Raw genomic sequence first — 26,734 nt, forward strand, 5'->3', positions numbered from 1 at the left:
CAGACTCTAGGTTATCCTCTCTGATGCCCACTTGCGTGATGTCCTGTTTAACAGAATACAGAGCCCCAGTCAGAGTCTCTTATAGTCTGTTAAACATGGCCTCCAGGTCCTGCTTTGTTGGGATAGAGCACAGATGTTCTCTCCAATCCCACTCGTCTCCTTCAAAGAGGATTGTGATTAACTACACAAGAACATGACACCGCTGCCATGATAAATCGCTAAGCTGTGCGTGGTTGATGGATCTAAAATACAGTTACATCTACAGGATCGTCATGAATTCTATTATGTTTCCGATCCTAAGGAATTCAGATTACTGCACAATCGCTCCTGAAATGGGGAGCACTAATACTTTCTCTACTTTTCTGGCCAGAACTCATAGTAGCTCCAATAGTCCATCTTAAATGAGTACAACTCCGCTTTACTGGACTATGTTAAAAAGTTCTCTCTAAATGTCTAATATTTATTCAAGAAATTCATCTGACAGAAGATATTGGCCCCTACAATAGTTTGGATTGCCGAGAGCCCATGAGCCACATACTGTAATTACTCCAGATGTGTCCCCTCTAGTTGCTAAATCACTGACGGTGAAGGCTGTCGGGGTGGAGGGCGGTCATTTTAGTAGATGTGTTATTGTCTATAGTCACAGTTTTCTCTATAGTATTTAGTACCAAAGCCGCTCTTATTTCATGGCTTTCCACTGCTGCCAGTTTTCTGCTCCTATCCAGGCCCCATTTCTCCAATCTGACATCTGTCACTTTACATGATAACACCTTTGTAATGCTGAATCTTATCCCAGTGTTTCTGAGATTTTTTTCGTGACACATTGTGCTTTATCTTAGTTGTAATTTTAAGATTGATTTGTTTCCTGTTCACTAAAAAAAAAAAAGTCTGAAATTGTAATCCAATGTAAGAGAATACAGTGAAGAGGTTTTGAGGCTCTGTTGCATTGATCAATTCAATAGCTAAATTTATCTTTCTTCATATGTTCATAGTAGTTATGCAGATTCCATTGTTACATTTTCATTTTCACATATAGCTATTGTATTTTTCAGGACAGTATGTATTCACACAGCAGTTTCTGCTATTACATGTATTCCCCCTTACATAATCACTGGTCTGCATACCTTCTCTCCATATGTTGAAGTTTTTTTAGGTTTTTGCACCCAGTTCAGACTTAGAATGGTGTTCCAAACATTATTTCTTAATTTGAAATGTGTTTCAAACATTGCATTTGGATGTTCTTAAAACAAATAGTGATACCACAACATATAGTCAATAAATAGCATTTACCGTATTCTGCTTTAGTGTAAATTACTATTTTTGACTCCAGAGGCAGTCTCTGGAAATTAGCACAGAGTAGATGTTTTAGAGGCAAAATTGCAAATATGTAATTATACTTCCTACATAGCACCCAGCTTAGGCTATGTGCGCACGTACCGGATTTTGCCGCGGATTTTTCGCGGATTTGCTGCATGTTTCGCTGCAGAAAATGTTCATAACATCTCTGCAGTGAATCACCAGCAAATCCTATGGAGAAAAAAAATCCTGTGCGCACTGGGCAGAATTTGACAGCTGCATGTTTTGCTGCGGGAATCCCGCAGCAAAAACAAGTGCATGTCACTTCTTTTCCGCACATCGCTGCGGGATTTCACTCCATTGACTCCAATGTTAATCGTGAAATCCCGCAGGGAATCACGCAGGCAGCAAATTCTGTGCGGTTCACTGCGTTTTCCTGCGTTATTCCCTGCGGTATTTCGCGGTTTACCTCCGGTAATGTACATCGCCTGTCTGCGGTTTTGCAGGGAAGTGATGTCATTACAGGAAGAGGAAGCCGTGCAGAGAGTAAACACACACAGATCACACACACACACAGACATCACAGACATAGAACACATACACATAGAACACTCATAGAAAGAAAACGGAAATATAGAAAACAAAGAACGTGGGCTCCGCTGCATATTTACCGTCCAGCCGAGGTAAGCACACAGCGGCGGCCCGGTATTCTCAGGCTGGGGAGGGAGAGGGGCAGGGTTAATGTCCCCCGCCTCACTCCCCCTCCCGCAGCCGAGAATATCAGCCACAGCTGCCCCGGGACTGTCGCATGCAATATGCGGCAGCACCGGCGTGTCCTCGGCTCTTCCTGCCGCCGTGTAGCAGTGGCGGTCAGGGTAATACAACAAGGGGTTAATGGTGGTGGATCACCGCCATTAACTCCAGGCTTGATCATGGCAGCATCTATGTGACAGCTGACATGATCAACCCGTAAGTAAAGTGAAGAAAACACAGACACCGAAAAATCCTTTATTTTAAATAAAACAAACAAGCCTCGTTCACCCTTTTATTAACCCCTCCCGCACCAAAGCTCCGGCGTAATCCACAGAGCTCCGGCATAATCCACAGGGTCCTGCACTGCTGACATCCAGCCGCGATGTGTCACAGACACAGCGCTGAATGAATGCAACAGACAGCAGAGGTAATTACCGGTCATTTCCCACGGCCGGTAATGTGAACTCACTGCCGACCGTGGGAAATGCAGCGATCTGTCCTCTATCTATCCCTCTATCTGGCTGTCTATCTATCTATCCCTCTATCTATTCTTCTGTCTATCTATCTACTATCTCAGAATTAAATGACTTTTTTTTTTTTTTTTTTCTTCAATGTGCTTTATTGCATTGAATGCAATAAAGCACATCCCAACCCGCACACTGCAAAACAGCGGCAATACCGCGAACAATACCGCGGTGAAACCGCGGCAAACCGCATGCGGTTTTCGGGTGCGGTTTGCCGCGGTTTTTTACCGCGGGTGCGGTAATCTTTGAGAGCATGCGGAATTTTCTGAAGAAAATTCCATTTCCCAGTGCGCACATGGCCTTAGGCTTCAGGAAACACATAAACCGTAAATGTTTATATGGGTTCTTCCCTGTGGCAATGCCAAACGTGGATAGTAACAGTGTTTGGGCCACTGCAACGCTGAGAAGCATCAAGAACATTTGGCTTTTGCAGTTTCCTGGATTGGATTATGCAGCCATATTGCTTTTCAAGAGTCGTTCAGCTATAACTAATGTGGAAACCCTTCATTTTTCCTCTGACCAAGTAAGTTTTTGGTATAATTTTAGCCAGACAACATTATTTGGTGGATTATTATTCCAATATATGGGAGGCAAAATGAAAAAAAGAGGGTTGAACATCATGGTCTACTGGTTCCTGTTTTGAGGTCTAGTATTAAATTATGAACATTTTTTGTTTCAGTAAATAATTATTCTAATTATAGATTGCTACATAACTTGCAGTTTCTTTAGCTATTTTATAAATCGTATCCTTTCATTTTTATATATTAAAAAATAATTTTTATTCTTGGCAGGAGATCAGAGATACAACTGACCTCTTCAGTTTTTAAATCAGATGACCTTGATATCACACAAGATATAACTGAAGTGAATGCCATGGCTCCAGATATAGGATCATCTCTCCAAAGCAAAGATGTATCATCTCATTCTTTTGTACAGGTCCTACCTTCTGATTTATCTCAGACTATTAAGAAAAATATAAGTCACAAAACAAGCATTCAAAATAGAAATGCTCCTACAGTAAAAACGTCATTTTCAACTTTAGAATCTAAAAAAATTCACACAGGGGAGAAAAGATTTTCTTCAGAGTCTTTTCGTTACCAGAAAACTCAAACAGGGGAGAAGCCTTTTTCCTGTTCAGAATGTGGGAAATGTTTTGCACATAAATCACGTTTTGTTATACATCAAAGAACCCACACAGGAGAGAAGCCTTTTTCCTGTTCAGAATGTGGGAAATGTTTTGCACATAAATCACGTTTTGTTATACATCAAAGAACCCACACAGGAGAGAAGCCATTTTCATGTTCAGAATGTGGGAAATATTTTGCACAGAAATCAAATCTTGTTGAACATCAAAGAACTCACACAGGGGAGAAGCCATTTTCATGTTCAGAATGTGGGAAATGTTTTGCACATAAATCACGTTTTGTTATACATCAAAGAATCCACACAGGAGAGAAGCCATTTTCATGTTCAGAATGTGGGAAATGTTTTGCACAGAAATCAGATCTTGTTGTACATCAAAGAACTCATACAGGGGATAAGCCATTTTCATGTTCAGAATGTGGGAAATGTTTTGCACATAATTCACGTTTTGTTACACATCAAAGAACTCACACAGGAGAAAAGCCATTTTCATGTTCAGAATGTGGGAAATGTTTTGCACATAAATCACTTCTTGTTATACATCAAAGAACTCACACAGGGGAGAAGCCATTTTCATGTTCAGAATGTGGGAAATGTTTTCCACAGAAATTCGATCTTGTTGCACACCAGAGAACTCACACAGGGGAGAAGCCTTTTTCATGTTTAGAATGTGGGAAATGTTATGCACGGAAATCACGTTTTGTTATACATCAAAGAATTCACACAGGAGAGAAGCCATTTTCATGTTCAGAATGTTGGAAATGTTTTGCACATAAATCAAGTTTTGTTATACATCAAAGAACTCACACAGGGGATAAGCCATTTTCATGTTCAGAATGTGGGAAATATTTTGCACAGAAATCACTTCTTGTTATACATCAGAGAACTCACACTGGAGAGAAGCCATTTTTATGTTCAGAATGTGGCAAATGTTTTCCACAGAAATCAGATCTTGTTTTACATCAGAGAACTCACACAGGTTAGAAGCCGTATTCCTATTCTGAGTGTGGGAAATATTTTATCCAAAAATCTCTGGACACCAGAGAGCTCACACAGGGGAGAAGTCTGTTTCACGATAGAATGTGGGAAATATTTTACATACAAATGCAATCTTTTTGAATATCACAAAAATCACACGGGTGGAATCCATTATCATACCTAGATGTTTTAGAAATGTTCTACTTGAAAATTATAATTTGTTGACCATTAAGAAAAAATCACACAGGGAGATGCAATATACAGGTGCATCTCAATAACGTAGAATATCATCAAAAAGTTAATTTATTTCAGTAATTCAATACAAAAAGTGAAACATTTATATAGTCTTTATAAACATTATGATATATTTCAATTGTTTCTTTCTGTTAATGTTATTGATTATGGCTTACAGCCAATTAAAATAGTCATTATCTCAGAAAATTTGAATAATTACCACAAAACACCTGCAAAGGCTTCCTAAGCATTCAAAATGGTCCCTTAATCTGGTTCAGTAGACTACAAAATCATGAGGATGACTGCTCACTTGACAGATGTCCAGATGGCAGTCATTGACATACTCCACAAGGAGTGTAAGCCACAAAAGGTCATTTCTACTGAAGCTGGCTGTTCAGAGTGCTGTATCCAAGCATATTAATGGACAGTTGAATGGAAGGAAAAATTGTAGTAGAAAAGGTGCACCGGAATAACCGCAGCCTTGATAGGATTGTTAAGAAAAAGCCATTCAAAAATTTGGGGGAGAGTCACAAGGTGTGGACTGCTGCTGGAGTCAGTGCTTCAAGAGTCACCACACATAGATGTACCCAGGACATGGGCTACAACTGTGGATTCCTTCCGGGTCCCGCTGGCGGCGCATGCGCAGTGGTGGGATCTTTAGATAAATATGAGCCCCTCGGGTGTAATCAGACAACGTGTGGTGGCCTTTGAAAAAGGATCACGAAACGCGCGTCGGGCCTCTGACCAGCAACTGCTTGATTCCGCCTGGATATCGGGAAGGCTGCTAGATACCACTCTGTGCGTTCCCAAGGTAAATACTATTGGTGCGATTTTTTTTCTTGTGGGATACATGATAGGGACCCACAGTACCTTAAGTGGATAGCCACTGTATACCAGGGAGGATTTATGGGATATTTGGCCTGTGGGAGGCGGATTCATAGGAATATATATTTACTTTCAGTATTTTGTCCGCGTTCCTCCAGACTGCCCTTTAACATGGGAAAAAATTTTTTTTTTGCAGTTTTCTGGTCCCCACCTTCTGAGATTTATTATCTCCTTGTCAGTCGTCTCTTTTGCTACTTTGTTTCAACTATATAGAGTTTTGTCTCTTTGTAATCTTAAATAATTTTTCAATAAATTAAGTGGATTTCTAAAACTCCATTGTGTGGTTTCCACATCTTTTGCATATTATGTAGGAGTAGATCCTTTAATATTTCCAATTATGGGGGAATATATGTGCACTTGCACCTAATGATGGTTGGTAATATGTCTTCCCCCATTTGTTTTATGAATATTTTTTTCATCTGTATTGTTTCTGTGTTATTCACAGTTCTATATTCAGGAACTATGGATTTTAGAGCGCGAGACAACACCTGGCGCTCACACATAAATGAGGCCTTCAAGGAGGATCTCAATGGTGGTCTTAATAATAAGTATAACGATCACCAGGCGGACATGTTGAAGCTAAAACAGCTATTGCAAAAACGTACGAAACTATGGTGGAACAAGGGTTATCTTGAACAGTATATTTCCAAGGGTCTAATCCCTCGTGGTCTTAGGATCCAGGTGTTCCCCTCGTTCCCTATTCAGGAAGAATGGTTTGTAAATGCCTGGGAGGGGTGTGCCAATGCTTGCTCTAAACAATTCATGGAGTTATTGATCAAATTGAACGAGACAAATGTAAATGACCTGGAAATTGAAATTGAAAACATTCAAGAAAACCTCAAAAAAGAACTCACTGAGGAAACATTGGCTAAATTTTTTTTTTTTTTTTAAATTCTTTATTTTAAAGCCAAACTCGTATCAAACATTACATCCCCTGCTCCCCACTGGGACGCAGGTATTATTACAGAAATGACGGTAATATATATACAAACAGTCAGCACACATATGCAATTCCCATCCCCACTACTACTCAAGTCTGGCCCAGTTTACACCTTTTATAAGCCGACCCAACTTAATGTAAGTAGGGAGAAGAGCGAAGAAAAAGAAATCAAAGCCTGAAAAAGATTGAAGGCCTGTAGAGAAAGAGAGATATAAAGGAAGGAGTGGGAGAAGAAAGCAGGGGGGAGGGTCAGGGAGTAGTTTAGGGAGGAAGGAAGAGGGGGGCGAGGGAGAGAGAGAGGGGGAGAAAGAAAGAGAAAAAAAAAAAGGTGAATCACGACTCCTGAGGTTCCGAGAACAAGTCCGCGTACTCCGCCGAGTAGGTGAACTCCAACCATGGAAACCATGTCCTATAAAAGTCTTCCTGGCGGTCGTTAATAGAGGATGTCAAATCCTCCATATGCATCAGATCGTTAATCCGCGAAACCCACTGTGTCACCGTGGGGGGGGTAGTAGACTTCCAACCAAGCGGGATGCAAGACAAGGCAGACATGACCAGAAATCTAAGCAATGATCTCCTATATTTAGAGACCGGGAGTTCGGATAGCTGTAGAATAAATAGCTCCGGACCCATTGTCTCAGTAGTACCGGTCACTCGTCTGATTACCTCCCCCACTTCTGACCAAAACCGCTGCAGAGAAGGGCAAGACCAAAAAATGTGCACAAAATCACCCTCCCCCAGACCGCATCTCCAACAAACCGGGTCAACTGAGGGAAACATTCTATGGAGTCTGGTCGGGACCCTGTACCACCTAGCCAACAGTTTGTAATTAGCTTCCAACAGTCTGGAACTGATCGAAGTTCTATGTGCCAGCTGGAGGATGTTGTTTCTTTGTGAGTCAGATAAACTAATCCCCAGGTCCCTCTCCCACTGCAGCAGGTAGGCCGGGGGGGGGCAAATCCCCCGGATCTGATAGCATGTTGTATACCAGGGATAGTGAGTGCCGTAAGACTCCCTCTCCCAGGCACAACTTTTCGAATCCCGTAGGAGGTCCGGCATATCGACTGAAGCGAGGGAGGGAGTGCACGAAGTGCCTCAACTGCATGGCCCTCCAATCCCCCAGGGGACCCGAAGGCAAGAGGCCCCGGATATCCGCTAGTGAAGGCCATTCCCCCTCTCTACCCAGATGGCAAGCTCTGAATTTGCCCCCCTGAACCCAATTTCTAAAGACCGGGTCCGAGAGACCAGGACGGAATTCCGGGTCACCTAGTATGGGTGACATGGGGGAAGGCACTGGCAAGAGGAGACGTCTGACCTCCCCTCTCAAACAGCATTCAAGAGTGGCGCCAATGGTAGGATGGGATCTCAGAGCAGGCAGGGAGAGGTTCAAAAGCCAGGGGGTGGCCGGGAGATGTATTTCCGAGAAACTCTGTTCTAGGGCCACCCACGGCTTTGTGCTGGAATGGCGGCACCAGTCCAATACCCTAACCATGTGCGTGGCCAAATAGTACTTTTTAAGGTCTGGGATACCCAGGCCTCCCCTACTCTTAGGTCTGCACAAGAGAGACCGGGAAAGTCTCGCAGGTTTGTTGGCCCAGATAAATTTGATATGTAGAGAAGCCAGTTCCTTGAAGAAAGAGCTAGGGATCCTAATCGGCAAGGATTGAAAGAGGTATAAGAGACGTGGCAGGATATTCATCTTCAATATTGCACATCTCCCGAACCATGTGAAGTAGCCCTTCCCCCAGTTAGCGCAATCTTTTCTAATTGATTGCAGGAGCGGGAGATAATTCAACTTGTAAATTTGACTAGAGTCCGCAGTCAACTGAACGCCCAAAATACTTCAAGGACTGGCTAGCCCACCTAAACTCGAACGCGGATTGTAGCGATGTGAATTGCTCAAGGGGGAGAGATATATTTAGGGCCTCCGATTTTGACATATTAATTCTAAAGTTGGATAGAGAGGAGTATGTTTCCAACTCTCTCAGAAGATTAGGGAGGGAAACCCGAAGGTCGGTAATAAAAAAAAGCAAGTCGTCCGCATAAGCCGCGATTTTATAAGTAGAACCTGAGACGTTAGGGCCCGATATGTTAATGTTGCCTCTGATCCGACTGAGCAGGGGTTCCAGAGTCAATATGAAAATCAAGGGCGAGAGAGGACAGCCCTGTCTTGTTCCATTGCGAATGGGGAATCTCTCTGAAAGGAGACCGTTCACTCTGACTGCTGCCGAAGGGATGCTGTACAAGGAACAAATCCAAGCAAGCATCATGCTCCCCAACCCCACTGCCCGCAGGACCTCCTCCATAAAAATCCAGTTAACTCTGTCGAACGCTTTTTCTGCGTCGGTCGACAGAAGCATCAAAGGCAGCCCATCGGATTTAGCCTTGTGTATTATGTTCAGAGCCTTAGTCGTGTTGTCCCTTGCTTCCCTACCCGTCATGAACCCAGCCTGGTCTGGGTGAACAATCTCCCCAAGCAATGGAGAAAGTCTATCCGAAAGAATCCTAGTGAAGAGCTTCAGATCTGTGTTGAGGAGGGAAATGGGTCGGTAACTAGAGCATGAAGTAGGGTCTTTGCCCTCTTTAGGGATAACTACTATATTAGCAGCTAGGGTATCCCTTGGCAAGGGGGCAGCTTCAGAATGTGGGCCATGGTTGAATGCTGAGAGAAATGGGGAAATCAAAATGGAATCCACCTTTTTGTAATAGAGCAGAGGGAAACCATCCGGGCCAGGGGCCTTACCTGTGGGAGATCTTTTAAGTGCGGACCGGTATTCCTCCTCCGAGATGGGCCTTTCCAGATCGGCCGCAGCCTCCGGTTTGAGATGTCCCAAGCCGGAGTCCGCGATGTACATCCGTATACGGCTACGCAATTCCGTCCTGGCCCTCTCAGACCGCCCCTCATCAATTGCATAGAGGGTGGAATAGAAATCTTTAAAAGTGGAGGCAATGTCTTTCGGCAAAGTAGCCCACCTGTCTCCCGCGGTGTGCACCTTAGAGACATATCCTCTCGCTCTCTGAGTCCTCAGAGCTCTAGCCAGGGTCCTGCCACTCTTATTGCCAAATTCATAGAAATGCCGTCTACACCTAGCCACATTGCCTAAATTTAATAGAGAGGTAGAAAGCGATTTCTCCAAATGGGAGAGTGAGATTAGGGCCACTAAAACCAAAAAATTAATCAGAGATAAAAATTATTTTCAGAGCAAGCAGGTATATAGGTGGAGGAAGGGTCGTTTTAATAGCTACAGACCTAGATCTATATCCCTATCCTCTCGTACTTCTGGTGAAAGCGTGGATATGGAGGAAAGAGATAACCACCCACATTCCAGTAGAAAAACCACAGAGGGTTATAGAAACAACCGGGGACCAACTCAAGGGAAGAGGAAGGGGATATCCCCCACTACACTCCAGGATCAACAGAAGACCAAAAAAAGCCAACTGGAGGTAATTAATTTATCCTCACATAAACTGACTGAGACACAGGTGCAGGTCTAAAGGCCCCTTTACACACTGAGACTTTCTAGCGATCCCACCAGCGATCCCAACCTGGCCGGGATCGCTACAAAGTCTCTGGTGAGTCGCTGGTGAGCTGTCAAACAGGCAGACCTGGCCAACGACTCAACAGCGATCCGGACCTGCAGCACGACTTAGTTAGTCATTGGGGACGTTGTAAAGCAGCTTTTTGAAAGGGAAGTCGCTAACGAAGTCGCTGTAAAGTCCCCTTTACACACTGAGACTTTCTAGCGATCATGCTGCACAGCGGAAAACAAAGGACCAAAGAATGGTCCTGAACGATTTGTAGCGATCAGCAACTTCACAGCAGGGGCCAGGTCGCTGATATGTTTCACACACTGCAATGTCGCTGGGGAGGTCGCTATTACGTCACAAAACCGGTGACGTTACAGCGATGTCATTTGCGGTGTTGCAGTGTGTAAAGCCACCTTTACAGTTGGGCTTATCTTTTGTGCCCACTGGAACATTTGATTTATTTACAGCTTCTAAAGACCTGCACCTGTTTGCTCGTAAATTGGTAAATTACATACCAAGGCAGAAGGGGGCAAAGAGGCACTGGATGTGAAAGAACAGGAAGCCATTGCAGCCTTGGAGGACCTTGAGATTGAAAATAATATGGGGACCTCGGGGGTGTTCCCAAGGGAGATTTTTCCCAGATCAACGACGTTCCCTCCCTTGTCAATCTGCCCACAGGTAGAGATCTTTGTTAGATTGGTCATGAGAGAGCAAAAAAAGATCCCTAGATACAGCTCAAAGGACAATCTGACAAGACAGCAAAGAGCGGCAATTCAAGAACTCCGTCAGATGACGGATGTCGTTATCAAAAACGCAGACAAGGGCGGAAACGTCGTAATATGGCCAACATCAAAATACGAAAGAGAGGCCTTTCGCCAGCTTAATGATGGTGAGACCTATAGTAGACTCCCTGCAAACCCTCTGGTAGAGTATAAAACTGTACTAATGATGATCCTGGATGAAGCATTGGTGGAGGGGACCATCACTCCCAAAGTGAGAGAGGGTCTGTTAGTTAAATCTCCTAAATTACCGACCTTTTACCTCTTGCCAAAGGTTCACAAAGATGCCGTCAATCCCCCAGGACATCCTATCGTCTCGGGGATTGGCGGCCTTTGTGAGCCTATATGTACCTTTGTAGATTTCTACCTTAAACCATTGGTACGTAATTTACCTACATATCTTCAAGATACCAATGACCTATTGAAGAAACTTGACGGAATACAAATTGAACCTGATATGTGGCTTGTTACCGCGGATGTCGAGGCCCTATATACATGTATATCGCACACGCAGGGATTAGAGGCTGTAAGATATTTCTTGGCGGTGAGTGTGTGGGACGCCCCCCTGTGTGGCCTGATTGTGGACCTTTTGGACTTTATCCTCCACCACAACATCTTCACCTTTAAAGATCGGTTCTTTTTGCAGAGACGGGGTACCGCCATGGAAGCGGCATGTGCGCCATCTTATGCAGGGCTGTTTCTGGGCAGGTGGGAGCAGTCTATACTTCATGAACTGCCCCTTGCCCAGAATATAGTCTGCTGGTATCGTTATATTGACGATGTGCTGCTCCTCTGGCAAGGTACCCGGTCTCTGCTTGACCAATTTATGTCTGAATTGAATCAGAATGACTTTAATATAAAGTTGACATATAAGGTGGATAAGAGAAGGGTGGATTTTTTGGATGTTGTAGTGGAGGTGGGTGAGGGCGGAACGATCGAGACTGATTTATATCGCAAGACTACTTCGGTCAATGCGTTATTGCACGCATCCTCAGCCTATGTAAGGTCCACGATCAGAGCCATACCCACGGGGCAGTTTCTTAGAGCAAAAAGAATCTGATCCACACCGCAGAGATTTGAAAAACAAGCCGAGGACCTGTGTGTGCGATTTAGGGAGCGTGGCTATGGCATCCGTGGTATCAAAAATGGATACCAAATAGCAAAGACCACATCAAGGGACCAATTGTTATATCAATCCCATCTGAATGGACAAAGGGAGGGGAGTGGTGAATTACGGTTCATTTCAACTTTTAATGGCCAATGGGGGAGGATAAGAGAGGCCCTTTCAAAACACTGGTCTGTCTTACAGACGGATACAGTTTTGGAGAATAGATTGTCTGAGACTCCACTTATGACCTCACGTAGAGGTAGGAGTCTTAGAGATCTACTAGTTGATAGCCACTATGTGGCAAAGCGTTCAACAGGGTTTTTGGGTACTGGCCCTCCAACAGTCGGGTGCTTTACGTGTGGTGACTGTATCATGTAGATCTGGCAATATTGTAAGGGGGAAGGAGTTTTACTCAGTTGATAAAAAACAAAGTTTTAAAATCAAAAAATATATCTCCTGCAGCAGTACACGTTATATACTATGCCACTTGCCCGTGTGATCGCGTATATATAGGTCTGACATCCAGACAATTACGGATGCGTATACGCGAACACGTGTGGGATATTCTGAAGGCACCACTGTCACGGACCCGTCGCTGCTAAGGACTCTCCCCAGACACTTTAAACTATACCACAACTGTGACCCAAGGGGCCTAAGAGTGATGGGGATTGACCAGATCTACGTCGGGATCCGTGGTGGTAACCTAAAGAATATGTTGGCTAGACTAGAATGCAAGAGGATTTTCACACTGGGCACGTCCTCCCCTGTAGGCCTGAATGAGCAATTTAGCTTTGCTCCGTATCTCCACATTTAAGACACCATGAACCTATTGTCCATTTTGATGATATGTGGGTATAAACCTTGTGTTGTTCCGCCACCTTATACTACTGTATATAATGATGAGCTCCACATGTTTTGGAACTTTTTCTGGTGCTCCTATGCTTATTTTTTAATCCTTTATGTGATTTTAATTATATGTTGTCTGTCTTCTTTTGTAGCAATGTAAATCTGATGGGTGATAATTACCTTATGCAGCTCCCTTTAACCGAGTGGGCCATTCGTTTGTGTTGGTGTAGTGATGGATCATACCACTGGGATGGATGAAATAGAAGAAAAAACACAGACAAAAAAGAGAAAAAAAGAGAAAAAATGAGAAACTGAAGCAATTAATGTCTCACTACTAATGTAACAATATACATTTGTGTGATTCGATATGTATGTTATCGGTGAGGTTATTCTAATGATCATTGTTATTGATGTCATATCTATATTTCACACTGATGTCTAATATATGTGGTCATCTGTGCATGGATACATATCCCATTATATGCTATTGTAGGGCGGAGAATCTGTATTTATGTTTTTGTGCAGGAACGATTTACTGTAGCATTTTATTTTGTGAATCTAGACATGACATCGTTCAGTAAATTAGTATTCTTTATAATAATCTCTTTTTTGTGATACCCCGGTACTGACTTGATGTGTGTGGCAGTTTTCTTTGCTGCCAGTTTAGCTGCTTGTGTCCCCCCACGATTGGTTGAGTGGTCGTATTGTATGCGCTGGACAGATGGGACTTTCGGGTGCATACACCCGACGGTGTCAAAATATCAGACCGCGCATGCGTTAAGTGACGTCTGGGGTGATTTCCCCACACATGCGCATAGGTCCAATGACGACCGCCGGGTGTATGATAAACAACTTCCGGGTCCCGCTGGCAGCGCGTGCGCAGATAGCGATCCGCTTAGCGTTTCCGTGGTGGGAACTTTAGATAAATATGAGCCCCTCGGGTGTAATCAGACGTGTGGTGGCCCTTGAAAAAGGATCATGAAACACGCGTCGGGCCTCTGACCAGCAACTGCTTGATTCCGCCTGGATATCGGGAAGGCTGCTAGATACCACTCTGTGCGTTCCCAAGGTAAATACTATTGGTGCGATTTTTTTTCTTGTGGGATACATGATAGGGACCCACAGTACCTTAAGTGGATAGCCACTGTATACCATGGAGGATTTATGGGATATTTGGCCTGCGGAAGGCAGATTCATAGCAACATATATTTACTTTCAGTATTTTGTACGCGTTCCTCCAGACTGCCCTTTAACATGGAAAAAATTTTTTTTGCAGTTTTCTGGTCCCCACCTTCTGAGATTTATTACCTCCTTGTCAGTCGTCTCTTTTGCTACTTTGTTTCAACTATATAGAGTTTTGTCTCTTTGTAATCTTAAATAATTTTTCAATAAATTAAGTGGATTTCTAAAACTCCATTGTGTGGTTTCCACATCTTTTGCAACTGTGGATTCCTTGTGTCAAGCCACTCATAACCAATCGACAATGACAGAAGCGTCTTACCTGGGCCAAGGAGAAAAAGAACTAGACAGTTCTCAGTGTCCAAGATGTTGTTTTCAAATTAAAGTAAATTTTGCATTTCATTTGGAAATCAATGTGCCAGAGTCTGGAGGAAGAGTGGAGACGCCACAATCCAAGCTGCTGGAGGTCTAATGTGAGTTTCCACAATCAGTGATGGTTTGGGGAGCCATGTCATCTGCTGGTGTAGCTCCACTGTGTTTCAAGACCAAAGTTAGTGCAACCGTCTACCAGGAAATTTCAGAGCACTTCATGCTTCCCTCTGCTGACAAGCTTTTTGGCGATTGGAGATTTCATTTTCTTGCAGCACCTGTCCACACTGCCAAAAGTACCTATACCTGGTTTACTAACCACAGTATCACTATGCTTGATTGGTCAGCAAACTCGCCTGACCTAAACCTCATAGACAATCTATTGGATATTGTCAAGAGAAAGATGTGAGGCACCAGACCAACAATGCAGACGAGCTGAAGGCTGCTATCAAAGCAACCTGGGCTTCCATAACACCTCAGCAGTGCCATAGGCTGATCGCCTCCATGCTATGCTGCATTTCATGCAAAAGGAGCCCCGACCAAGTATTGAGTAGATTTACTGTAAAATCAGTTTTTTAGTTTGTCTTATATAATATTCTAATTTTCTTAGATAATGACTTTTGGGTTTTCATTGGCTGTAAGGCTGCTTTCACACTTGCATTGTTTTGCATCCGTCGCATCCAGTTGTGTAACTGATGCAAGGGATGCGTTGCAGATAGTGGCACAACTGATGTGAATGATGCTGCAAAAAAAAATCTGTTTTTTTTTTTCTTTTTACTGTTTTACCGGCGGCCGGCTTTTGTGAACAATCAGCTAATCGTTCACAAAAGGCGGCCACCAGGCGATCAGCTGAACGTTCACAAAAGACGGCTGCCGGCCGATCAGCTGATCGTTCCGACCGCTGGAACTGAATTTACAGTAGACCATGTTTTTTTACTGTGCGCATTTTCAGAGTAAAAAAACGATCCGCTACACACAAAAAAACGTTACAAATCAGCATTGCTCCCGCCTGACGGTCAGTCAGTTAACAACTGATCCGTCACGCGGCGGCTGCAACGCAGGGCCATCGGTCACAATCCGTCGCTAATAGAAGTCTATGGGGAAAAAATGGATTCTTAAAAATATTTTGCAGGATACCGTAATTCCTCAAGGCGACGGATTGTGACTGATGCAAAACAACGGAAGTGTGAAAGCAGCCCAAGTCATAATCATCAACATTAACAGAAATAAATACGTAAAATAGATCCCTCTGTGTGTAATTACTCTATATAATGTGTTTTTACATTTTATATTGAATTACTAAAAAAAATTAACTTTTTGATATTCGAATTTATTAAGATGCACTTGTGATTGACAAAGTGTAGAAGAACACACAATAGAGATGGTCAAAGTAAAGGCAAGAAAGAAAACAAGAAAAGGAAAGCACGTTAGAAGTTACATTAGAATTATAATATATACAGTTACTTATAGACGTCTGTTTTCTAAAAATCCAATAAAAAACAATATTCCATGTGCACAGAACATTTCACATTTTCAGACACTGATGAGCAAAAGGTTAAAAATGCTGCATTTTTCCCCATAATGTTTTGAAGTTGAGATTATCATCATTTTATAAACAATCATCTTGGCTATTGTCAAGGAGAAATTCCATAGTTTCGGAAATTATGTTCTTATCAGTGAATGTCTGCTAAAAGCTCTGGTTAATAGTTACTGAGTGCCGGCAAAGAGACTTAAGCGGGCTTTACATGCTACGATATCGTTAACGTATTATCGTTGGGGTCACAGTGTTTGTGACGCACATCCGGCGACGTTAACGACATCGCAGCATGTGACACATACGAGCGACCTTAGTCGATCGCAAAATTGGCAAAATCGTTCGCCACGGAGAGGTCGTCCTGAATCAAAAAATTGTTAATTGCTTATTAGCGATGTTGATCGTTGTTCCTGCGGCACCACACATCGCTATGTGTGACACCGCAGGAGCGACAACATCTCCTTACCTGCCTCCACCGGCAATGCGGAAGGAAGGAGGTGGGCGGGATATTTCGTCCCGCTCATCTCTGCCCCTCCGCTTCTATTGGCCGGTCGCTTAGTGACGCCGCAGTGACGTCGCTAGGACACCGAACGCACCTCCCCCTTGAGGGAGGTATTGTTCGGTGGTCATAGCGACGTCGCTGCACAGGTATGTGCGTGTGACGCTGCCGTAGCGATAATGTTCGGCAGCGATCACACAATATTGCATGTACGACAGGGGCGGGTGCTATCGCGCTCGACATCGCTAGCTGATGCTAGCGATGTCGCAGCGTGTAAAGCCCGCTTTAGACCACATAGATATCTGGTTTAATCCCCCTCTCAGTGAGGGTAGGTGCACAAGAGTGATGTGCTTTATTTTTTTACAATCTTTTTATAGAGAACAGGAATGGGTTAATCTTTTAGTGAAATTTCTATGTATGCCATTCACTATGTTAAAAAATATGCAAAAAGTCTGTGACGTTTATCTATGTTGGAAATTCCTCTCAGCGCCTCCTATTTTCCGACTCCATCTCTGGCAATGTCTCTGGCAGGTAATGTCTCAGCCTTGAATTTGGACTTGCACAGGTAGCCAGTCTTATCACATCTGCATTCCATTGCATTGTGTCAGTCCAGTTGGTGATCTTGGGTATGCATACTTTTCCTGATATGTAGCAGTAATCCGAAAACAAACTGAAATATATATATATATATATATATATATATATATATATACATATATCTGATATCAGCTGCAGACTTTAAAACTCCATCTTGCTCCTCATATACAAAAGAGAACTTGGTTATAAAAAAGTATATAGTGGTTATAGAGAAACTATATATATATATATATATATATATATATATATATATATATATATATATATATATATGTATATATTGTACTCTCACAGTAGATAAGCATATAGAAAAATATTTTGTATTCTCACAGCTATCTCATACATAAATTTGACTTTAACTATTTAGCATATGATTGGTTATGCAGATTCTTGCCATGTCACTGCATTTTTCTGTTTTGCTCCTAAAAATCTAATTTATTAATTTGTTAGGGTTTTGTAAATCCACCTTTTCTCTTTCAACACTGCTTGAATCATTCTCTGCATGTTCTTCATTAAATTCAAGCATGTCTCAACCAGAATCTGAATCCAGGTCGTCCCAATGTTTGTGCATACTGGTTTACTCTTTTGGGTATGTACAGTGGTACCTCGCTTAACGAGTAACCCACTTAACGAGAATCTCGCTTAACAAGCAAAGCTTTCTGTAAATTTGTAACCCGCTTAACGAGAAAGCTTTGCTGGACGAGCAAAATTCTCACCGCACACACTTCCGGTTCCGTACATCCACCGCACTCTGACCCGCACTTGCAGTCCACACAAACACACACGCATGCACACACATACAGTATTATGCTCACCTTACCTTCCGTTCCACCGCCGGCCTCATGGTTCTTGTAGTTCCCGGGTACATTGCGGCGAACTACAAGTACCATGAGGCCGGCGGTGGAAGGGAAGGTAAGATGAGCATATAATATGTGTACCTTCTATTTCATCGCCGGTCTCCTGGGTCCTGTTGTGCTTCGCTCCGCTCCACTCCACTCCAGGCATCGGCATCCATAGCGACGAAGCAGGAACTTCCTGGTTCCTGTCACCGCTACTCAAAGGCAGCGCGCTGGCCAATCAGAGGTAAGCGGCTCTGCCTTTGACGTCAGCGCTCTAGCAGGAAGTTCCGCCCTCGTCGTTATGGTTACCCGATACACGGCCCGCAACGGAGAACAGCAAGTCCCAGGAGACCGGCGATGGAATGGAAGGTAAGGTGAGCATATAATATGTGTGTGTGCATGTGTGCTTGTGTGTTTGTGTGTGTTTGTGTGAGTTTGTGAGCGTTTGTGCATGTGTGGAATGATAGAATAGGGAACCAGGATGGAACATTTAACCCATTGTGGAACGAATCGTCTGCATTGCAATGATTTCCTATGGGAAATCTTGCTTTGCTGAACGAGTAACATGATTAACAAGCATAGTCCCAGAACAGATTGTTCTCGTTAAGCAAGGTTCCACTGTATATAGCTTTTTCTTCATCTCTACCTACAAATGTTCAATTGGGCTGAAGACTGGGGACTATGGGGGCCAATCCAGCACCTGTAGTGGAGGGGAGGAGCCTGAGTCATTCTGCTGCTGGAGCTGCTGGGTGGAGATTGTGGGTGACTTAGCTCCAGGACTTCCACACCCGTCTCCTCTTCCCCAGGCCCCCACCCCTCGGTTACCATCTGCGGGGGGGGTGAGGAAGCAAGACCGGAGGAACCATTACGGAGCTCCCAGAGGACTAGGAAGCAAGTGGCCCGGCAGGATTCCAGCCTGGACCCCAGCCCCAGGAGGACCAGGGACCGTAGCCCCAGGGAGACCCAGGATCCCAGTCCGAGGAGGACCCAGAACCCCAACCTGGAGAAACCCAGATGTGGGGCCACCACAAGCAGCGGTCGAGGAAAGGGGGCCATGCCGGGCCCTGCAACAAAGGTACCAGGGGAGGAGTGTTGGGGGGCCCTGGACCCCAATGAGGACACCGAAGCATACGCCGAGAGGATAGGGTGTATGTTCCAGACGTTTGAGGAAACGGGGCGGCAAATGTGTGATTTGCGGGAACGGTTGAAGAATGCCAAGTTCTCCAGGGACCACTGCGCTAAGCGGTACAAGCAGTAACACGGTGCGACGGTCAGGGCCCTCCAGGCCGAACTAGAGGTGGTTAAATGGAGAGAAGGTATGCACACCAGTGACTGTGATGGGAATATATGGAAAGCATCAACTGCTGTGTGAATACTGTCATGAAAAATCCAATAGCTATATGTAGAATTGAAAATATGAAAAATGGAATCTGCATTACTGCTATGAACATATGAATAAAGAGAAATTTAGCTATTGAATTGATCAATGCAATAGAGCCCCAACACTACGCCAAAGTATTTCTCTACGTTGGGGTCCCTAGCTTGTGTGTGTCCTCTCATGCAGTTAAAAAACTTACCGTGTATGGGAAGCTGTATAATACTTTGGCGTAGTGTTGGGGCTCTGTTGCATTGATCAATTCAATAGCTAAATTTCTCTTTATTCATATGTTCATAGCAGTAATGCAGATTCCATTTTTCATATTTTCAATTCTACATATAGCTATTGGATTTTTCATGACCGTATTCACACAGCAGTTTCTGCTTTCCATATATTCCCCTCACATAGTCACTGGTGTGCATACCTTCTCTCCATTTAATGTAGGGTTTTTTTTTTAGGTTTTTTTGCACCCAGTTCAGACTCAGAATGGAGTTCCAGACGTTATTTCCTGATTTGAACTAGAGGTGGTTGTCGCTCTCCATGAAGGGATCCTTAGGAGTTCGGGTCCCTTCATGGAGAAGCTGCAGAACGATGACCGCTTCGCAGCCATGAGGGCTGTGAAATCAGGGGCCAAAGGTGCAGTAACAGTTCCTTTGGGGGTCTTCGGCTGGGGGGTGTCTGTTTTGGCTTCTCGGCCGGGGGTGGCCCCACTCCTTATGTCAGTGCAGCGGCTGGGGAGTTCAGGACGGGAGGGTGTACTGACCGTGGCATCGCCAGATACTGCAGTGTGACGCCCGGACACTGCAGGTAGTCACACGTAGGCCCCCGCATAACACCTTCCGTCACCTAGGTTACACACAGCCAACCAGAAAACCCTAGTCACCTCCCCCAGGGAAAGACAGGCACACCAGAGGGCGGGACCAAACGGAAGGAAACGCCCACCTAGGGGTCTGGAGAGCCCGGGGCAGGAAAGGAGTTGAGAGTCGAGAGTGGAGTAGAGTGGAGTGAAGTCCAGGCCTCTGCTATAGGCCTGAGGCTGAACTGACAGGTGTCAGGGTCGGAGCCCGGACACATTGGCTAGGTGGCAGACGGTGGGCAGATGGGATGGGAAGCTGAGACCCAGGCTATATATGCGTATGATGTGGCAGGTGTGAGTGCACCCAGTTCAGACTCAGAATGGAGTTCCAGACGTTATTTCTTGATTGATTTGTAGTCTTTCGTTTGTGAACCCGGCCATACCCACACCTGCCACATCATACGCATATATAGCCTGGGTCTCAGCTTCCCATACACGGTAAGTTTTTTTAACTGCATGAGAGGACACACACAAGCTAGGGACCCCAACGTAGAGAAATACTTTGGCGTAGTGTTGGGGCTTTATTGCATTGATCAATTCAGTAGCTAAATTTCTCTTGATTCATATGTTCATGGCAGTAATGCAGATTCCATTTTTCATATTTTCATTCCTACATATAGCTATTGGATTTTTCATGTCAGTATTCACACAGCAGTTTCTGCTTTCCATATATTCCCCTCACATAGTCACTGGTGTGCATACCTTCTCTCCATATAGTGTAGTTTTTTTACGTTTTTGCACCCAGTTCAGACTCAGAATGGATTTCCAGACGTTATTTCTTGATTGTCTATATATTGAAACAGAATATTATGCATGTATTAATGGTCCTGACTCATTTTGAGCAACACCAGAGACACACATACAGTAAAGTTTGGTTATTTTTGGATTGATAGTGTACTCATTTTTTTTAGCTGATTACATGGAAATATTACATGTCATGCATTAAATGCACTTCACACCGACATTTCAGGTTGTAAAACCAACTCGCCTAGATGTACACATAGTTACAGACCTATATAGTTTTTTTGTGAAAGCTGCATCCATATACACAATGGTAGGCCAATATAGTTGTTTAATGGTTTGTTTGAAAGTATGCATACATTTTTTTTTAATGGAGTGTTTTTTGAACATATGTAAACATATGGCAATGCATGTTGGTGCGGACATTATAATGTATCCTTATTTTTTTGCTTTATTCCTTTTTGTAAACATACATAAAACATGATTTTGAAATGTATCTCTGTTTATAACAAACAGGGGTATGTTGGGTTGCTCATGTGTTTATAATTACAAATTATGCCTGACGTGATTTTGTGGTTATCATTTTTTTTTTTTTAATTTTTCATAATTTGCTGAAATTTTATTGAGGTGTTTTCATTTTTTTTAAATTAATAATAAATCCTAATTATCCTTTTGATGTTTTCTTACAGTGGATTTGGTGAAACGGCGTTGGCGGTCAGCAAGAGACCAATTGCGCCAAGAGTTTAACCCTGTTGCCACCTCTGCTGCTGCAAAGAAGAAAAAATATATTCACTACGATAGACTCAGCTACCTAATGCCAATTATGGAGGTTCCAAAGTAAGTTTGAATGAAGTAATTTTCTGGTTGTTGTAATTATTATTGTATCATTCATTAATTTTGTCATCTCATCAAACAGTACCGAAGATAATCTTGAGGAAAGTGAAGAGGCGCAGTCCGCAGTGTTGTCAGCAACAGCTACATCAGCATCTGAGATGGAGCCTACCTCCTATCAACAACCCCGAACACCATCCAGCCAGAAGCAGACGAAGTGTCATCAGATTTGGGTTTGGGAACAAGTCAATCCACTACCCAAATCACAGGCCAGTCTACAGGGCTACAAAGTGGCCCATCACCAGTTATTGGCGAGAGTAGTCCACAAACACATGCAGGCACACAGCCAAGAACAACAACACATAACCTTCAGACACTAGCTCAAACGTTCCGTGGTCGCAGACATAGGCGTCATGAGGATTTACAGTTAGGTCCAGAAATATTTGGACAGTGAGACAATTTTCGCGAGTTGGGCTCTGCATGCCACCACATTGGATTTGAAATGAAACCTCTACAACAGAATTCAAGTGCAGATTGTAACGTTTAATTTGAAGGTTTGAACAAAAATATCTGATAGAAATTGTAGGAATTGTACACATTTCTTTACAAACACTCCACATTTTAGGAGGTCAAAAGTAATTGGACAAATAAACCAAACCCAAAAAAAATGTTTATTTTCAATATTTTGTTGCGAATCCTTTGGAGGCAATCACTGCCTTAAGTCTGGAACCCATGGACATCACCAAACGCTGGGTTTCCTCCTTCTTAATGCTTTGCCAGGCCTTTACAGCCGCAGCCTTCATGTCTTGCTTGTTTGTGGGTCTTTCCGTCTTAAGTCTGGATTTGAGCAAGTGAAATGCATGCTCAATTGGGTTAAGATCTGGTGATTGACTTGGCCATTACAGAATGTTCCACTTTTTTGCACTCATGAACTCCTGGGTAGCTTTGGCTGTATGCTTGGGGTCATTGTCCATCTGTACTATGAAGCGCCGTCCGATCAACTTTGCGGCATTTGGCTGAATCTGGGCTGAAAGTATATCCCGGTACACTTCAGAATTCATCCGGCTACTCTTGTCTGCTGTTATGTCATCAATAAACACAAGTGACCCAGTGCCATTGAAAGCCATGCATGCCCATGCCATCACGTTGCCTCCACCATGTTTTACAGAGGATGTGGTGTGCCTTGGATCATGTGCCGTTCCCTTTCTTCTCCAAACTTTTTTCTTCCCATCATTCTGGTACAGGTTGATCTTGGTCTCATCTGTCCATAGAATACTTTTCCAGAACTGAGCTGGCTTCATGAGGTGTTTTTCAGCAAATTTAACTCTGGCCTGTCTATTTTTGGAATTGATGAATGGTTTGCATCTAGATGTGAACCCTTTGTATTTACTTTCATGGAGTCTTCTCTTTACTGTTGACTTAGAGACAGATACACCTACTTCACTGAGAGTGTTCTGGACTTCAGTTGATGTTGTGAATGGGTTCTTCTTCACCAAAGAAAGTATGCGGCGATCATCCACCACTGTTGTCATCCGTGGATGCCCAGGCCTTTTTGAGTTCCCAAGCTCACCAGTCAATTCCTTTTTTCTCAGAATGTACCCGACTGTTGATTTTGCTACTCCAAGCATGTCTGCTATCTCTCTGATGTATTTTTTCTTTTTTTTCAGCCTCAGGATGTTCTGCTTCACCTCAATTGAGAGTTCCTTAGACCGCATGTTGTCTGGTCACAGCAACAGCTTCCAAATGCAAAACCACACACCTGTAATCAACCCCAGACCTTTTAACTACTTCATTGATTACAGGTTAACGAGGGAGACGCCTTCAGAGTTAATTGCAGCCCTTAGAGTCCCTTGTCCAATTACTTTTGGCCCCTTGAAAAAGAGGAGGCTATGCATTACAGAGCTATGATTCCTAAACCCTTTCTCCGATTTGGATGTGAAAACTCTCATATTGCAGCTGGGAGTGTGCACTTTCAGCCCATATTATATATATAATTGTATTTCTGAACATGTTTTTGTAAACAGCTAAAATAACAAAACTTGTGTCACTGTCCAAATATTTCTGGACCTAACTGTACATTCTCTGCCAGAGATCATTGATACGAGAATAATGCACATGATGAATTCACTAATGCCATAGAGTGATGGAGAGACATATTGTCGCTCCCTCTCTTGCATTGGTTGCACCTGATAGGCAGGACAGGTTGAGGGCGTCTGTAATCACACTGATTTCTGCATGCCAACATGATCCTGAGCCAATATATGTTTTTGAAGTGATAGAGCAATGGAGAGCTAATCCACGTGGCCCACACACAAACACTACACAACACACTGTGGAAACCCAAACTGATGAACAGACATCTTATTCTCAACAAAATACTGTAGGGCAACAAACACATATACCATGGCCACCTTCTTCTTTGCTAACTGAACCACAAAATAGGCCTACAAGTCTACCTCTACAATCAGGTACACTAGTTACACAAATACCATCACAACAGCTATCTTTTTACCATCAAGGGCCACAACAGACATCTTTGCAAAGCTCAATGACCTATCAAAGTAATCTAAGTAATGTTCATAGACTCCTACAAATGGTACATCAACCAGCATCCTACCATATGCAACATAATCAACAGCAGCAGTACTTTCAAAGTCAGCCTTACCCAACCAACTTCACATACACACATCCTCAGCCTGTACCGTCGCAACAATATCTACCACCTACACTAGGTCAGCAATCTGTTCCAACAACGACAGCAATGTTTGCGCCAAGCACAACAACAGTCACAGGTGGAAACACTATTCAGTCACTTACTACAACATCTAGTGTTGTGCAGCCAACATATTCAGTAGGTGACAATGCCATGGAGACTACACAGGAAAGCATCACTAGCCTAGAGGATTTAGTTGACACTTAATATAAAAATTTAACAACAACATTTATCAATGTTTACAATGGTCAACATTTTTTGTAAACATTCATAAATGTTAAAGAGTACAAAATCAATATGTAAGGTTTTGTATTTCTTAACAATGGGTCGGATTTTACTTGTACGTTCCTCTATCACTTCTAAAACATGACCTGCATTGCAAGATGTTGGCTTGCTCTTGACATGAGGTTATGACCATCCAAAAAAAACCCTGTGTTCTGTAAAATTATGTACGCACATAACCAACTACATTTACATTCATACACCTTTATCTTTAAAAAAAAAAAACTCAGGCAATCTTCAGTATCTGCTTATGTTCTGGTCCCTTACTTGTATTCCCATAGTGTCAAACAAATTATGTTTACGTGACATTATGGCATAATACAGTATGGTGTGTTTTCTGGGATAATATCTCAGAAAAAAATATTAATATATGTTAAAAATACAGGGTGTTTTGCAAAAGAAAACCTGCTTACATAGTTAACTGGAACATAAAATTAGATTTGTTTCATTACAACTGTGGAACAACAAGTTTATTACTGTAAAAATCTTGTAGTAACAATCCACAAATACATATATAGTTATTCAACACAAACAAAATAACAATCCCAAACGATTGTGGTTAACATATCTAAGCCATATTACAAATTAAAATATAGATCTACCTATGTATGGTCATTTTCCCTTTTGTAATACGTATGTGTTTGTGAATATGTAACCTACTGTTACTAGTACTTTGATATGTTAAAATTATACGTTACTATGCAGATTTGAACTAAAATAATCTTTAAACTGATTCCTCACTTGTAGACCAGATGTGGCCAAATTGGTTCTAACACTTCCATTACCTACTAATGGGGCATTAAGACCTGGCAAATGTTCAAAATCATGGTCATTACATTACATCTGCAACCATGACAAATGGTGCATTAGGTCCATTTGTACCAGGTAGAGGCCTTGGTGCGGGCAAATTTAGATTGTATGACATTAATCGACGAGATAAGCGTGAACTTCTGAAAATTCGTGCATCAGAGGCACTACCATATGCCCCAATATCAGCAAAAATAAAACAGTAATTAGTGTCAACCAAAGCAAGAATTACTACAGAAAAAAACTTGTGAAAATTAAAATATCTAGAAGCAGAGTTAGGTGGTTTCTTCACTCTAATGTGTTTGCCGTCTATGGCGCCAATACAATTAGGAAATGATGTTTTCTCAAAAAATTCTTCTGAAATGCGCATCCAATCCTGTGATGTAGGCTGCTGCATGACATGATGCTTAAGGCTATGTATTGATTTTGCCAAAGTTGCCTTTTCCCCCAAAATAGCGCTAAAAACGCATGCGTATTTACCGCGTTTTTAGCGCTTTTTACATGCTTTTCCATTGCGTTTTTAAAGATGCGTTTTGAACATAAAGACACTGCTAAATAAAGTTTAAACAATCAAACAATGAAAAAAAGGAAAAAAAGAACAAATATATAATTATTGAAACAATTTAGAAAATAGTTCTTTTTCATATAATTATAGCAGTTTTATAAGTTTTAGCAGTAATATAGCAATAAATTAATCATTTTCTTTATTTTAATTGTCGGACTATGTGTGTGTGTAAAGGGACACATTATTACATTATTTTAATGTCAGAAAAGCTTGTGTTTTGTTAGTTTAAAGCGCATGTTTTAAGCAGGTAAAACGCTGGAATTTTGATGTTTCTTGCTTTTTGCCATTTCTCATTGACTTCAATGTTAGCAAAACGCACCCAAAATGGCAAAAACAACTGACATGCTCCTTCTTTGAACGCATGGTTTTTGCCACAAAATATGGAAATTAAACGCAGCGTTTTGAAACACAAAGTGCGGACATGAAAATCACATTTTCCATAGACTTTGCTGGGAAATCAAAATGCATGCGTTTTGGCATGAAAATGCTGCAGCTCAAAACGGACCTAAAAAGCACCTGAAACGCAGGTG

At 42.7% G+C, this 26,734-nt stretch overlaps 1 protein-coding gene across 1 annotated transcript in view; it reads left to right on the forward strand.

Moving 5' to 3' along the window:
- The window catches only part of LOC142312456 (uncharacterized), a 136,321-nt gene that overhangs the window by 12,933 nt on the left and 96,654 nt on the right, over positions 1-26,734 (forward strand). Inside the window, exon 3 of the mRNA XM_075351400.1 lies at positions 3,365-4,497. Coding sequence (XP_075207515.1) covers positions 3,447-4,497 — 1,051 coding nt within the window. The 5' untranslated portion in view covers positions 3,365-3,446. The remainder of the gene's footprint in view (positions 1-3,364; positions 4,498-26,734) is intronic.

The sequence above is a fragment of the Anomaloglossus baeobatrachus genome, chromosome 5, assembly GCF_048569485.1.
Source record: "Anomaloglossus baeobatrachus isolate aAnoBae1 chromosome 5, aAnoBae1.hap1, whole genome shotgun sequence".
Classification (NCBI taxonomy): domain Eukaryota; kingdom Metazoa; phylum Chordata; class Amphibia; order Anura; family Aromobatidae; genus Anomaloglossus; species Anomaloglossus baeobatrachus.